Genomic DNA, 12,060 nt, shown 5'->3' with positions numbered 1-12,060 from the left:
CCAATAAAGATCTGAACTGAAATGAGGTCAACATCCAATCCTATATAGAATTTACAAGTCAATAAAAATTGATGAGAGCCCTGTGAAATTATGTCAGTACACCAGCGTACCATTATGATAAAGCAATAAAAAATGTACAAATTATTATAATCATAACAAATAACAATAGTCATAACCATAATGGTAGTCATAATGATAATAATGCCCAAATGTCTGAATGAAAATGTTGATCTAATGAAGTATATGATTACCAGTGTACAGATTTACAATAAGAGTATCAAATCATGTAGTCCACAGACAAAGAACATGATGAAAAGAAATAAGAATGAAAAATCTATATGTGTCACAAGACAACAACAAGAAAACATAACATCAACGTCATACATAATGTATGTAAAATGTTTATTTGGGTGCAAAAGCATGTTGTAAATAAACTCTATGCAGAACTTGCAGATATGGATGAATGTGTGCGTTACTAGTTTAAATCTAGACAGAGTGTCAGTGTGCAGAGGCACAAATGTACATTTTTTTTATTGACCTTTAACGGACACATTTATAGATTTAGCATAGACAGAATGTATGTCTGTGACCATGCAGAAGATAAATAGAAATGAGAAGATAATGCACAAATATATACAGTACATTCAGATCAGAAACTGCAGGCTAATGAAGAGATTTGCCTAGAGCAATATCCTTTAAAAAGCAAAACCTTACAGTTTGTTTTTATATCAAGAAGAGTCCAGAAGCTTCTTCTTAAGGTGGAGGAGTTAGCTCAAGAGAAGAAAAACTGTCAGACACAGAGACATTTATTGAGATACGAAATCATCTGTTGGATGGGTACGGGATAGTCACATTCCAAAATGTCTCAGCAGAGGGCCCTCTAATTTTAGCAGGGGAAGGTTACCATACTGGGAGAAAGATTGGGAAGTGTGCAGTGCAGTCACATGACAGACTTGATGGTGAGCCAGTAAATGAGACAGCCAGGTCACCTCTGAAGTACTGTGAGAATAGGGGGCCTGCATTGAAAAAGGTCAGAACTGCCAAGACCTAATAAAAATATAGTAATATCTAAAAAAAAAAAAAAGACAGTATGTTCATGAAAAGTAACATTCCTCAAGTTGTGTTTTCAGCTGATAAAGTGGTCAAGAGATTCAGTGAAGGTCAGCTGTTTTTGTCCCTGAAGTGCACTCTTTTGTCCTGCATATGTAAAGATAGACTGTAATACAGACTGTAGGTATGCAGTCAGACAGAAGACAGTGGCAATTACATAATCTTCTGACTTTCCACAGCAACCTTTGAACTCTTGGTATGTAAACAGTCTCCACATGCGGCTCACCTTCACAGACACTCAGCAGCTTTCCCACAGTGAAAGCAGTGCCTCTCAGATGTCACCCTGTAAACCCCAAGGTCAAAGCTGTTTTAATGTTAGACTACTCCTTTGTGCTCGAGAGTTCAGCGAAAGGGCTGCGACTTTTAGCTTATTGATCTGACACATTAAAACTTTACTGTCATCAATAAGCTAGAATCTTAAAGTTTCCTTTCACCAGTTAGTTGTTCAGCTGCAGCTCTGATCAGGCCGTGATTTAGATCCGAGGGTTTAATGCTATTATTACTGCGATTATTATTATTATTTATATTGGCGCTGCTGATGGGTTTCCTCTTTTGTCTGCTCATACAACAGCAGAGACACATCTTAATTTGCTTGTAGGAGTTTAGGATTTAATTTGATGCTATATAAAGTACTTTTCCAGTGTTCTTAGACTTGGTAACTGTTGTAAATAAAACTCTATGTATTTGCTCCACCTACTGGACTCCTTCTGAAGACACCTGGACTGTGTCGGTGAGACTACGGGAACCTCTGCTGGAGGATTTGTGGAAATTGTTTTCAAATTATGGATTTGTTCATCCACCAACATTATCTAGTGATGTTATAATTAGGATCTCCTCACTTCAGTGTTACTGTCCTCAGAGAAAAAAATTATCGGACATAAGATAACATGATTAAATACATAAGGAAAGGCCAGTTCATTTGTGCAGTATAGCACCTTTTAACAAAAAAGCAGTGGAAGATGCTGAAGATAAGACATAAAAAGGCATTAAGACAAGATATTTTTAAAAAAGACCAATAAATTGGATTTTAAAAGGGTAAGATGATAAACTGAATAAAACAGATCAAACAGAAGAGTAAAGTATACAGTGTAGTTACAGTGCAGTGCAAGATATCAATGAATAGTCCTAAATTTTATTTAATAAGTCAATGGCAAACAGAAGGAGAGTCTGAGTGGACCTTGTGTTTTCTGAAAGCTTGTTTCAGACGTGTACTGAAACTGAAACTGAAAGCTATTTTCCATATTTGGAACTTTCAGGTCATCTGGGAAAGACAAAGGACTTTGTTTTTGTTCTTGTTCTTGTTTTTTGCAAATAAAAACGTATTATGCTTAACACATCACACACAAGCTCACTTATATTGTATATCAAATGAGAGTATAACATAAAACCTGCAGTCAATCCACCATCATCATAATTCCCAATTATCAGTGGTTAAAACATCATCAGCTATGGTTAACTGTATGGAGGACTCATCATAATCAGCTGGAACATCTTGAGTCACTTCATTACATTAATCTCTAATTTATTATTTCCATCTACAAAAATGAACCAACTTACAATATAAGACCTTTGAATAGTTTGATGCACAAGGCAAACAACCTGTTCACAGCCTCACAGCATTTAACAGATCTTTAATAAGAAGAACCAATAGGATTCCTCTATGTATGAAGGTAGGCGGTACTTCCTGATGGCAGGCTGTGTGTTATGTAACTCTATCGACATGTGAGCTGTCACTGAAGAGCATTTTGTTGTGGTTAGTTTGCAGTGGTTGTGCAGCACAGCAGAGAGGAACCACGATTGAGCCGAATACAGGAGGAACGCTGTAATCGGTTTATAATCAGCTGTATAAACAATAGAGGGATCATGGAGACCTTAAAGTCATTTGTTTCCCACCATCCTGAAACTCTCACTCTGGTCGCAGCGACAGGTAATTTATGCATTGACACACGTTATTTAGACAAAAATGTTAAATCTAGCTTAGTCTGTATTGTCACTCACTCACCTGTAAGCAGTGAGTGGGATTGCATGCTTGCAAAATGACAGTTTTCTAAAGTTTCATGTTGCCAAAAGTAACATGTTGCTGCAGTGACTTTGTAAAACAGTCACAGCTTCATTATTGAAAATGCAAAGCAATTTTGCTTTGTTGTTTTTATAGCTGCAGCAGTAGAGCACAGGTGCAACATTAGTATATATTTACCTGCACGCTGTTTAAGTGAATAATGTGATCTTGCATTATAATTATAATGCATTTACGTGCTTGCTTTGATTGCGCTTCATGTTGGGCAATTTTGACAGCTTTATGCAATGTTGGCTATGTTCTTTTGAAGTAGCTTACAAAACTGTTTAATTCATTGAATTAAACACATGAATATTAGGGCTGCAACTAGGTATTAATTTTATTTTCATTAGTGATTCATCCAACAACTTCTGTTGTTGGATGAATCGAAGAAACGTTTAGTCCTAAAAATTGTAAACAAATGCCATCAATAATTCCCAGAGCCAAAGGTGACGTCTTAAAATGTCTTGTTTTGTCTGACCATCAGTCCAAAACCTCAGACATACTCAATTTGCAGTGATATAACAGAAAAAACATACATTTATGCAGAAAAAATCAAGCAAGTATTTTTGCTTGAAAAATGGTTTGTAAAATAGTTGCAGAGTAAATCGATTGACTAATCAATGAATGTTTCAGCTTTAGTTAAATTATGAAGTTTAAAGGTCTTGTGAGCTAACTCTGAATTAAAAATCTTTTCGATATGAAGTCTGTATTTCAGTAATATGACATTCATTTTGTTGGCCAAGCTAAAGGGTCTGCCTCTTGATAGATAGAAAGATAGAAACTGTTTTGTTAGTTCTCTATGAAAGGCCTTTTATAATTAGTGGAGATTAATAACTGTAACTGTGTGTACTTTTTTACAGGAGTGGGACTTTTTGGTGTGAAAAAATGGATAGCAAGTGGGGTGTGTCAAAGCAAAACGCGGCTGGACATAAAAACTGCTTGATCACTGGAGGCAACACTGGGATCGGCAAAGAAACAGCTGTCGACTTGGCTAAAAGGGGTTTGTGATGTATCTGGCTTTCATATTCCAGCCTTTAAATATCCGATTTCAATTAAGGATTTGCTGCTGTGTTACAGGCACAAGGGTCATTCTGGCCCGTAGGGACATGGACAGAGCTAATAAGGCTGCAGAAGTCAAAATGACAACGTGATTGTCAAAAAGTTGGACTTGGCATCTCGACAGTCAGTACCGCAATTTGCCAAAGAGATCCTAGCAAGTGAAGAGAGGCTGGATGTTCTCATCAATAATGCAGGTAGATGTATAAATCACCGTCATCTGTCTCCTAGTTGTGTGATATATCATGTTCCAACAGTGCACATTATTACCTAAACAGGTGGGAGGTGTTACACAAATTGATGTCCACTGATTTTCTTACTTTCAGGTGTTATGAGCTGTCCAAAATGGCAGACTGAAGATGGTTTTGAAATGCAGATTGGTGTGAACCACCTGGGCCACTCCCTCTTGTGTCTGTTGGATCTCCTGAAGAAGTCATCTCCGAGCCGCATCGTCAACGTCGCCAGTTTAGTTCCTGAAAGAGGTGCAGCTTTCTTTCACTTGAACAGATGTGGATTTTTTGTTTCTTCAGGGAATGCCATCCTTTCAATGTCATTTAATATTAAAAACCACATCTGTGAATAAGAATGTCGTGCTTTCACTCAACAGGTCAAATGTATTTTGATGACATAAATCAGGACAAGATTACTCTCCTTTTAAAAGCTATTCCCAAAGTAAGCTAGCTAACATCCTCTTTACAAGGGAGCTGGCCAACAGGCTACAAGGTAAAAAAAAATATTAATTTTTATATTTCATACCAGACATTATAGAGTATTTCAAAAACTGTGTCTACTTTACGTTTTATGTGAAAAAGTGAACGCATCATGCTCTGTATTTTGTCATTTTACATGTACTGGAGTTACAACGTACAGCCTCCACCCTGGAGTAATCTGGACTGAGCTTGTCCGACACTTTTGGCCCACAGTGCCCCTGTGGAAGAGAATTTTATATACACCATTCTGGTTATTTATCAAGTCTCCAACAGAAGGGGCTCAAACCACCATCTACTGCACTGTGGAGGAAAGCCTGCAGAGCCAGAGTGGACTCTATTACAGGTCAGTAAATCTATAGATGGCGGGTCCATGATTGGAGGTTAAACAGTCAATATCAGTACAAATGATACAGTGTCAATCATGGTTGGATTGATTCAGTTTGGGACCCCCTAGCAAAAACGAGTTGCTGAGCAGCTAATAACTCCGGCTCCTCCCCCCTGACTATAGTGCTCCTATGCTGGAATATTATAAAGCCCCAGGTTTGCTAAGTGGTAATTTGATTTAAGACACATTTATTTTGGAATTTGCACCACGTAAGTACAGTTTCACTATCACTTTCAAGCTTCATTAATTGATTTGGTCGGCCACTTGGGGGCAGTGGAACAAAGTGAAAACAACGTTATCATATAATCACCTTTACTTGATATGATGAACATGTTTGGAAACATGTTAGTGATGCACCGATTTACTTTTTCTCTCATTATACCGCATCCAATACCTTGGAATCATTTTCATGTCAGGTAACATGAGGCCAGGGATAGCTGTGGCACTAAAATCTGAGTTACCACCACCAAGAATCAATGAATAATTATAAGGAGAAGCAAAGAATTAAAGACAAACAAACTGGATCATTCACATCATGGCCAATATGTAATCTGCTTGTTAAGGTCAATATCTGCACCAAAACAGATCTAGAAAACACATCAAGCAGACTCGGAGAAACATTAACGTTCATTTGTAGTCCAGTATGTTCACCAGCTAGTTGCTAACTTTGTCTGCCTGCCACTTAGTGGCAGGTGGCATAAAGTAGCCTTATTAGAGCTGCAGGTAGAAAGTAAGTTGATAAGATCAGAGTTGTAGGCTGGAAAACCAAAAAGATCATCTAAAATAGATTTTAAAAAAACATCTGTAGAGCTAAGGGGGATAGTCTTCTGGGTTTGCCACTACAGCAACCCCTTTCAAATTATACATTGTGATTTGATAGTCAATTTTTAATATAAAACATTGATCAGTGCAGCTTTAAAATTAGATATTGACACAGGGACGCTCCTCAAGACAGGGCCTGAAGATGAGATAATAAACCAGGACCCATTTAAGGACCCTGTCATGTCAGTATATAATGCATTAGTTTGTATTCATAATACACACTAATTACTACAAACCACTTGCCACAAATGAGCAGTGAACCTGGGGCTTTTGGGACCCTTGGGGCAGTTGCTCACTTTGTCTGGTTGGTAATCTAGCATTGGCTACAGTGCTGAAGACATTATCTGAACTCTGGAGAGCTCTGCTTTCAGCCTGTTTTTCCAGTTAATGGCTGTTTGACGTATTCATCTTGCTTTACATGTAATAAAAAGCCTCTGTGCACCTTTTCACACACAGTTTAATCTCTGCTGCCTCTAAATCTAAAATGAAATTTCTTCATAATAGAGTGAGTAAATACAAAATAATGATTGATTCCTTCTTTGTGATTTTTTTTTTGTGGTATATTTTCCTCTTGAGAGACCCAGACATTATGTTGTAGACTCAATATGTATCACAGAATTGCCTGTAATACCATCAATATCTTGAATAATACTGTGATAGTAGTCTTTTGTAAGTTACCCTGTGGTTCCATCCTTTATTCACGATTGTATCCTGAACTTCTTCTTGTGACTAAATCAGCACAGTAGGAGCGGATCGAGTCATGTGTTTCACTCTGAATTCTGCTCTGATTACAGTGACTGCGCCCCTAAAACAGCTGCCCCTCAGGGTTGGGATGATGAAGCTGCCAAGAAGCTGTGGGATCTGAGTGCCTCTATGGTTGGTCTGACATTATCACAGTGACATCGATGATGATGATGATAATCATGATCACAGTTCCAATGGACTGCCAAGTGGCCTGAGGAAGGAGTGATGCCCTCTCTAATGAGCATCTGTCTGGCTACTATCAGCTGAGCTCCTGCTTAATGCGGTGAATAAGTAAACAAACAGAAAACAGAAATCACAAGTGATAGACATTTATTCTGAATATACAACAAACTACTTGCAAAAATACTATGGATTATGTTTTTTTTTTCTTAAACAGAAGCAGTGCTTCACAGGTAAGTTACATGGAAGCTGTATGATCTTTAGTTTTGATTGCCATTAGCGTGAAATGACATTTAATTGACAAGTTTCACCAATGTTTGTTTGGACTAAGGGCTGTAATGTCCTTCAATGTCACTTTAATTCACCAGATATTACATGTGCTTTGAAAGTTTTTGTAACACTATTAATAGCAACATTTCTCTTTCTTTTTCTCCTCCTGGCCAATAAAGTGCCGTTAAACATATCCCATCATTTTACCTGTTTTTTTTTTTTTTAAGGCATATTGTTCATTCATTCACATCACATGTACAATTCATTTTGCTCCATGTGAGACCAACAATATTGAAATAAACACATTTTGGTTACATCATCATAAATTTAAAATGGTTCTAATACAGTAAATGTATCTGTCCACTCTTTTTTTCAGGTTTCTTTATCTTGAAGGCACTTTGTACAAATTTGCTACAAACAGTCAAATATTATCTTACTCAAAGCTACATCTCAGACAAGTGCATCACATTTTTTTCTTATCCAAAGTAAAGTCCATTAATGGTGTTAATTACATATGCACAAAGTGCACCCAAGTGGTCTGTTGGCTACAAATGGACCCAGTATGTTCTCTACACATTACATCATCATGTAAGAGCTAGTTCAGAGGAAAAGTACCATATCTTGGCATTTACATTCAAAACTGTAATACATATACAGCAGATTTTGTGACATCAAAAGATAATAATCCTTAAGGTTGGGTGTAACACAGGGAGAAAAGCTATCTATATTGCTCAGTTTCAATATGATTTTTTTTAAAATAAATTATACATTATTCAACATCTAGACGGCTGTGAGTCTACACAACTGAACCTATGGATGTGCTTCCTGACAGTTTATGGTGTTAACATTTCTACTTTCACAATATGTGCTGCATAAACACCAATAACTAACTAATGAGCCAGCTCTTCAAAATCAGAAAGCTGTTTCATCTGCTCCACTTGCATAGAGTGCCTTCTCACTAGTTTCTTCTTGGACTTGAGGCCGCCTCTCTTTGGTGTGTTTGGTGCCACTGGAGCTATAGATCTAATACCTGTGGCCAGAGGTGAGGAAGGCTTGCTACTAGCCCCGATGTCAGGAATGGGAGGGTTGGGGTTAACGTTGAGAGGGGGCAGGTGGCCAGGCCTGGTGTGGGAGATGTGATCTAGCAGCAGGGTGCCTGAGCCTCTCCTTTCCAGGAGGCCTGGTGCACGCCTGCGTGCTGTGCTGGGAGAGGATGTGCTGGCATTGCTGTCGAGGGATTCTCTGGAGCTGGTCAGCATTGCTAGGGGAGAGGTGTTTAGTTTCCTTCGCTCCACTGGGACCTTAGGAGAGTCTAACATGCCAGAGTCTGAATAGAGCTGTGAGTCTGAGTCATAGTGATCGTTCCCCAGACGTCTCCTGTGCACTGTGTCTCTCAAACCGACTAGTCCACTGTTGCAGCTGCTACCCTCCTGCTCTGTGGGCACAGTGCTGCGCCTTGCTAGTGGCTGGTGCTGGCCTAGAGATCTCTCATATGATGCTTTAGATGTTGGAGGAATTGATAGTGAAGTTGTCATTTTGCAGGGTTGTTCACCCACTAATGGGAATAGGCTGTCTTTACCATCCACACTGTTCTGTCGAGATAAAGCCGACCTCTTACTCAGAGAGAGTCCGTTTACGCCTGCGACAACGTCCTCATCAGAGCTGGCTTTCTTGCTCTCCTCATGGGCGGTGGCCGCAGCCAGGACGGACGGAGCAATCAACCCCCAAGGCTCTGACTGCAGCCGCTTCAGCTGAGGTAAACGTGCACGCTTGGGGTTCACAGGACGACGTGTTGGAGATGAAGGCCCGTTGGCGAGCTTCGCAGCTGAACTAGAGGTTTTCAGCTTGGTCTGGAAACTGAAGACTGTGTTTTGTTGCTCTTGCTCAGGTGTGGGAGATGCAGTAACATTAATATCAGAAGGAGAGGTGCAGTATGCCGGGGTGGACCTCTCATCCAGCTCTGGTGAAGGGGGGACATTTAGGTACTGTTTGGTAGTTTTAGTACCAAATGGTGACTTGTCTGTGGTGATTATGATGACCTCCTTGCCTTTAGCTTTGCATGCATCCAGGAGCAGTTTCAGTGTCTGCTTATCATCTGCATTGATGGCGTAGACCAAAGCTGAGGCCCCACTCCTGTCCTCCAGACTGGGATCAGCTCCGTTGCTCAGCAGGTGATCCACCACCTCATGTCCTGCCTTGTGGATGCAGGCGTGCATTAGGGCTGTCTTACCTCCCTTGTCCTGGATGTTGGGGTCCGCCTGGTTGTCCAGTAAATATTTCACCAGCTTGGACTTGCTTACACTCTGCTGGTCAGTGTGTGTGGACATGCAGGCCACCATAAGTGGCGTCTCTCCACGTTCATTGCTCTCGTTGATATATGCGCCTCCCTCCAACAGGAGCCTGGTGAGTCTCAGGCGTTTGAGCCATACTGCCTTCAGGAGTGAGTTTCCATCTGTCCGCAACTCCAGAATATCTGCCATCTCCCAGCCAATCACAGATCTTCTCAGCGTTGAACTTACAGTTCACAGCCCTTTGAACAAATCATGGAAATAGTTCAGCTTACACTGCAAAATCTATAACCTATAATCAAAGACTCATAATGTGTTTATTCCTCTGTTTTTCTAAATAATCACCAGCAGGTGGCAGTCTGTTACAACATAAAGGTTATTCATTCAACTTATTACTACAGATTTCTGACATATGAAATACATTATAACTCAGATGAAGGTTGTGTATAAAATGTACAAAATGTAATTTTCTAAATGGAACATGTCATGCCCATGTTCAAAAATCATCCATGCAGAGGAGACAAAATGGTAACTACACCTGTTACATTCACAAACACTATGGATTAATGCTTAGGCGGTGATATTTGGATATTAAAATTTAAAGTTTCTCTTTTTAGTCTCGCCAAGACATAAGCTTGTCTGTGTCTATTTCCATATTTATGGAAGCGATCAACAAAAGCAACCCTGAACCTATAAGTGCGCAAGTGACGCCAGATGTGTCCATTTTTTCTCAAAACAAAAATATGTCTAAGTCATGGCACCTCAATGTCATTTTTGTGATATCTAAATTAAAAAGAGGGATAATAAAAACATTCGTTTGGACAGGCGACATTAAATAACAGCACATTGAGATGTAAGAGTCGCTGTCCATGGTTCTCATTTTGGAGAACTTGGCGACAGAGACGCGCTCCATTACAAATTGTTCAATTGGTCGTCTCATTTCTCGTTAAATCCTGCCTATAAATATATTTATACTGTAAAGATTCATTTGCAAACATTAACCACACATCTAAAGGAGTAGGCTCATCTATCTTAACCAGCCTTCTCCAAGATGAAGAAAACAGCGACGCAAGATAACGACATAAAGTTCAATTAATTAACCTTAATTTTCAATAAATTTGTATTTGCTAATAATTTCTCAGAGCAACTTTGTGTCTGCTAATTATCTTACCTGGTCAGAGGACAGGTTCTCCATGCTCAAAGTACTCGGTGCTTTGTCATACGAGGGGGGGAAAAATCGGGGATAATTTATGATTCAAAACAGAAAGTTTGTTGCTGTTCTTCGCAATATTCCTATTTTTCAGCCGTGACTGTTCCCATGGATGCGTCCTAGTTTAGGGTAAAGGGTGCCGTACCTCTCTGGCACCATAGCACATGAGCTGTGTGGCTTTTGTTATGAAGGCACACTACATCAGTCCAATAGGGAGTATTCCTTTCACTGCGCACTCAAGGATCATAACCTGGAGATGCTGCGGGTTATAAATAACTTACTTCCTTGCTTGTTGAATGAAACGTGTATTCTCTTGACGTCAGAGTCGACCAAAATAAATTGCGTCTGATGAAAAACCTCTGTCTTGATCTTCATATCTGCAGGACACAAACAAAACGAGTGTTAACCAGTCAAATACATGTAAATGCTCCGCGTGTGTGTATTTTGTTGTAATTATTTCAAAAGGACAACTTGTAAATGAAAGCATTGGACATGCAGTTATGAGCCATACACATGATGTAAATGAGGTAATTTTGAATTTAGATTTTGAGAGTGGTTATAGCTTACTTATGCAGTTTCTATTTGTGAATCAATGCCTGAGATAGTAAGTCAATGCTATAAATAAGATTTAATCTTCCTGCAGTCTGGAACATCAGTGTCTATGTGAGAATAAAGGCAGTCTTCCTATCTGCCACAGCGAAGACAATCCAGCTGTGACAAATGTGACAAAGGAATCTGTTTTGGATCACCATCACACTGCTATCCCTGCAGGAAATGCCAGAATGGTGCATTCATGGGCTTCCTTACAGATCCCAATCAGAAATCATATTTTTCCTATAACATAACAATCAGTTAATAATTTGATCTCATTTGTAATAAGCTGCAAACCTCCAGCCACATGTGAGTCTGATTGTCATGTTTCACTGCTCAATAAATTAAGAGATGGAGCAATAAATGTTTCATATATATATATTTACTGCACAATTAAAGAGGCCAAAACTTGTAGCAGCCATCACAGCTATACAACCTAATAGGGACATTTTCTATTTTTAGGTTGCTATGAGACAGCACAGAAACAGTTTCTAATGAGAACAGTGATGTTCTCAGCCCTGTGAGGAACAGGTAAATCAGACACATAACATTCCACCAAGGACTGCCACACTTTTATGGCATTTACTCAAATACTTTTTTGATGGTGGTGTTTTTTTTTTCTTCTTCTTCTTTCG

At 39.3% G+C, this 12,060-nt stretch overlaps 1 protein-coding gene and 1 pseudogene across 2 annotated transcripts; one reads left to right on the top strand and one right to left on the bottom strand.

Moving 5' to 3' along the window:
* Positions 1-2,431: 2,431 nt before the first annotated feature.
* Positions 2,432-7,535, top strand: LOC121897456 (annotated as a pseudogene).
* Positions 7,536-8,209: 674 nt separating this feature from the next.
* ankrd34c (ankyrin repeat domain 34C) lies at positions 8,210-11,177 on the bottom strand. Of its 2 annotated transcripts, none has more exons than XM_042412588.1 (2): positions 11,116-11,177; positions 8,210-9,866 (listed from the first exon to the last, which is right to left on the bottom strand). In XM_042412588.1, the coding sequence occupies exon 2, from the start codon at positions 9,814-9,816 to the stop codon at positions 8,227-8,229; it is 1,590 nt and encodes a 529-aa protein (XP_042268522.1). In that variant the 5' UTR covers positions 9,817-9,866; positions 11,116-11,177; the 3' UTR covers positions 8,210-8,226. The 2 variants fall into 2 exon arrangements, with proteins under 2 accessions (XP_042268522.1, XP_042268521.1); XM_042412587.1 differs by lacking the exon at positions 11,116-11,177 and adding an exon at positions 10,796-10,869.
* Between the last annotated feature and the right edge of the window lie 883 nt (positions 11,178-12,060).

This window comes from Thunnus maccoyii, chromosome 5, assembly GCF_910596095.1.
Source record: "Thunnus maccoyii chromosome 5, fThuMac1.1, whole genome shotgun sequence".
NCBI classification, from domain to species: Eukaryota; Metazoa; Chordata; class Actinopteri; order Scombriformes; family Scombridae; genus Thunnus; species Thunnus maccoyii.
Note: the sequence above shows the minus strand (reverse complement) of the source record. Positions and strands in the feature narration are given on the sequence as shown.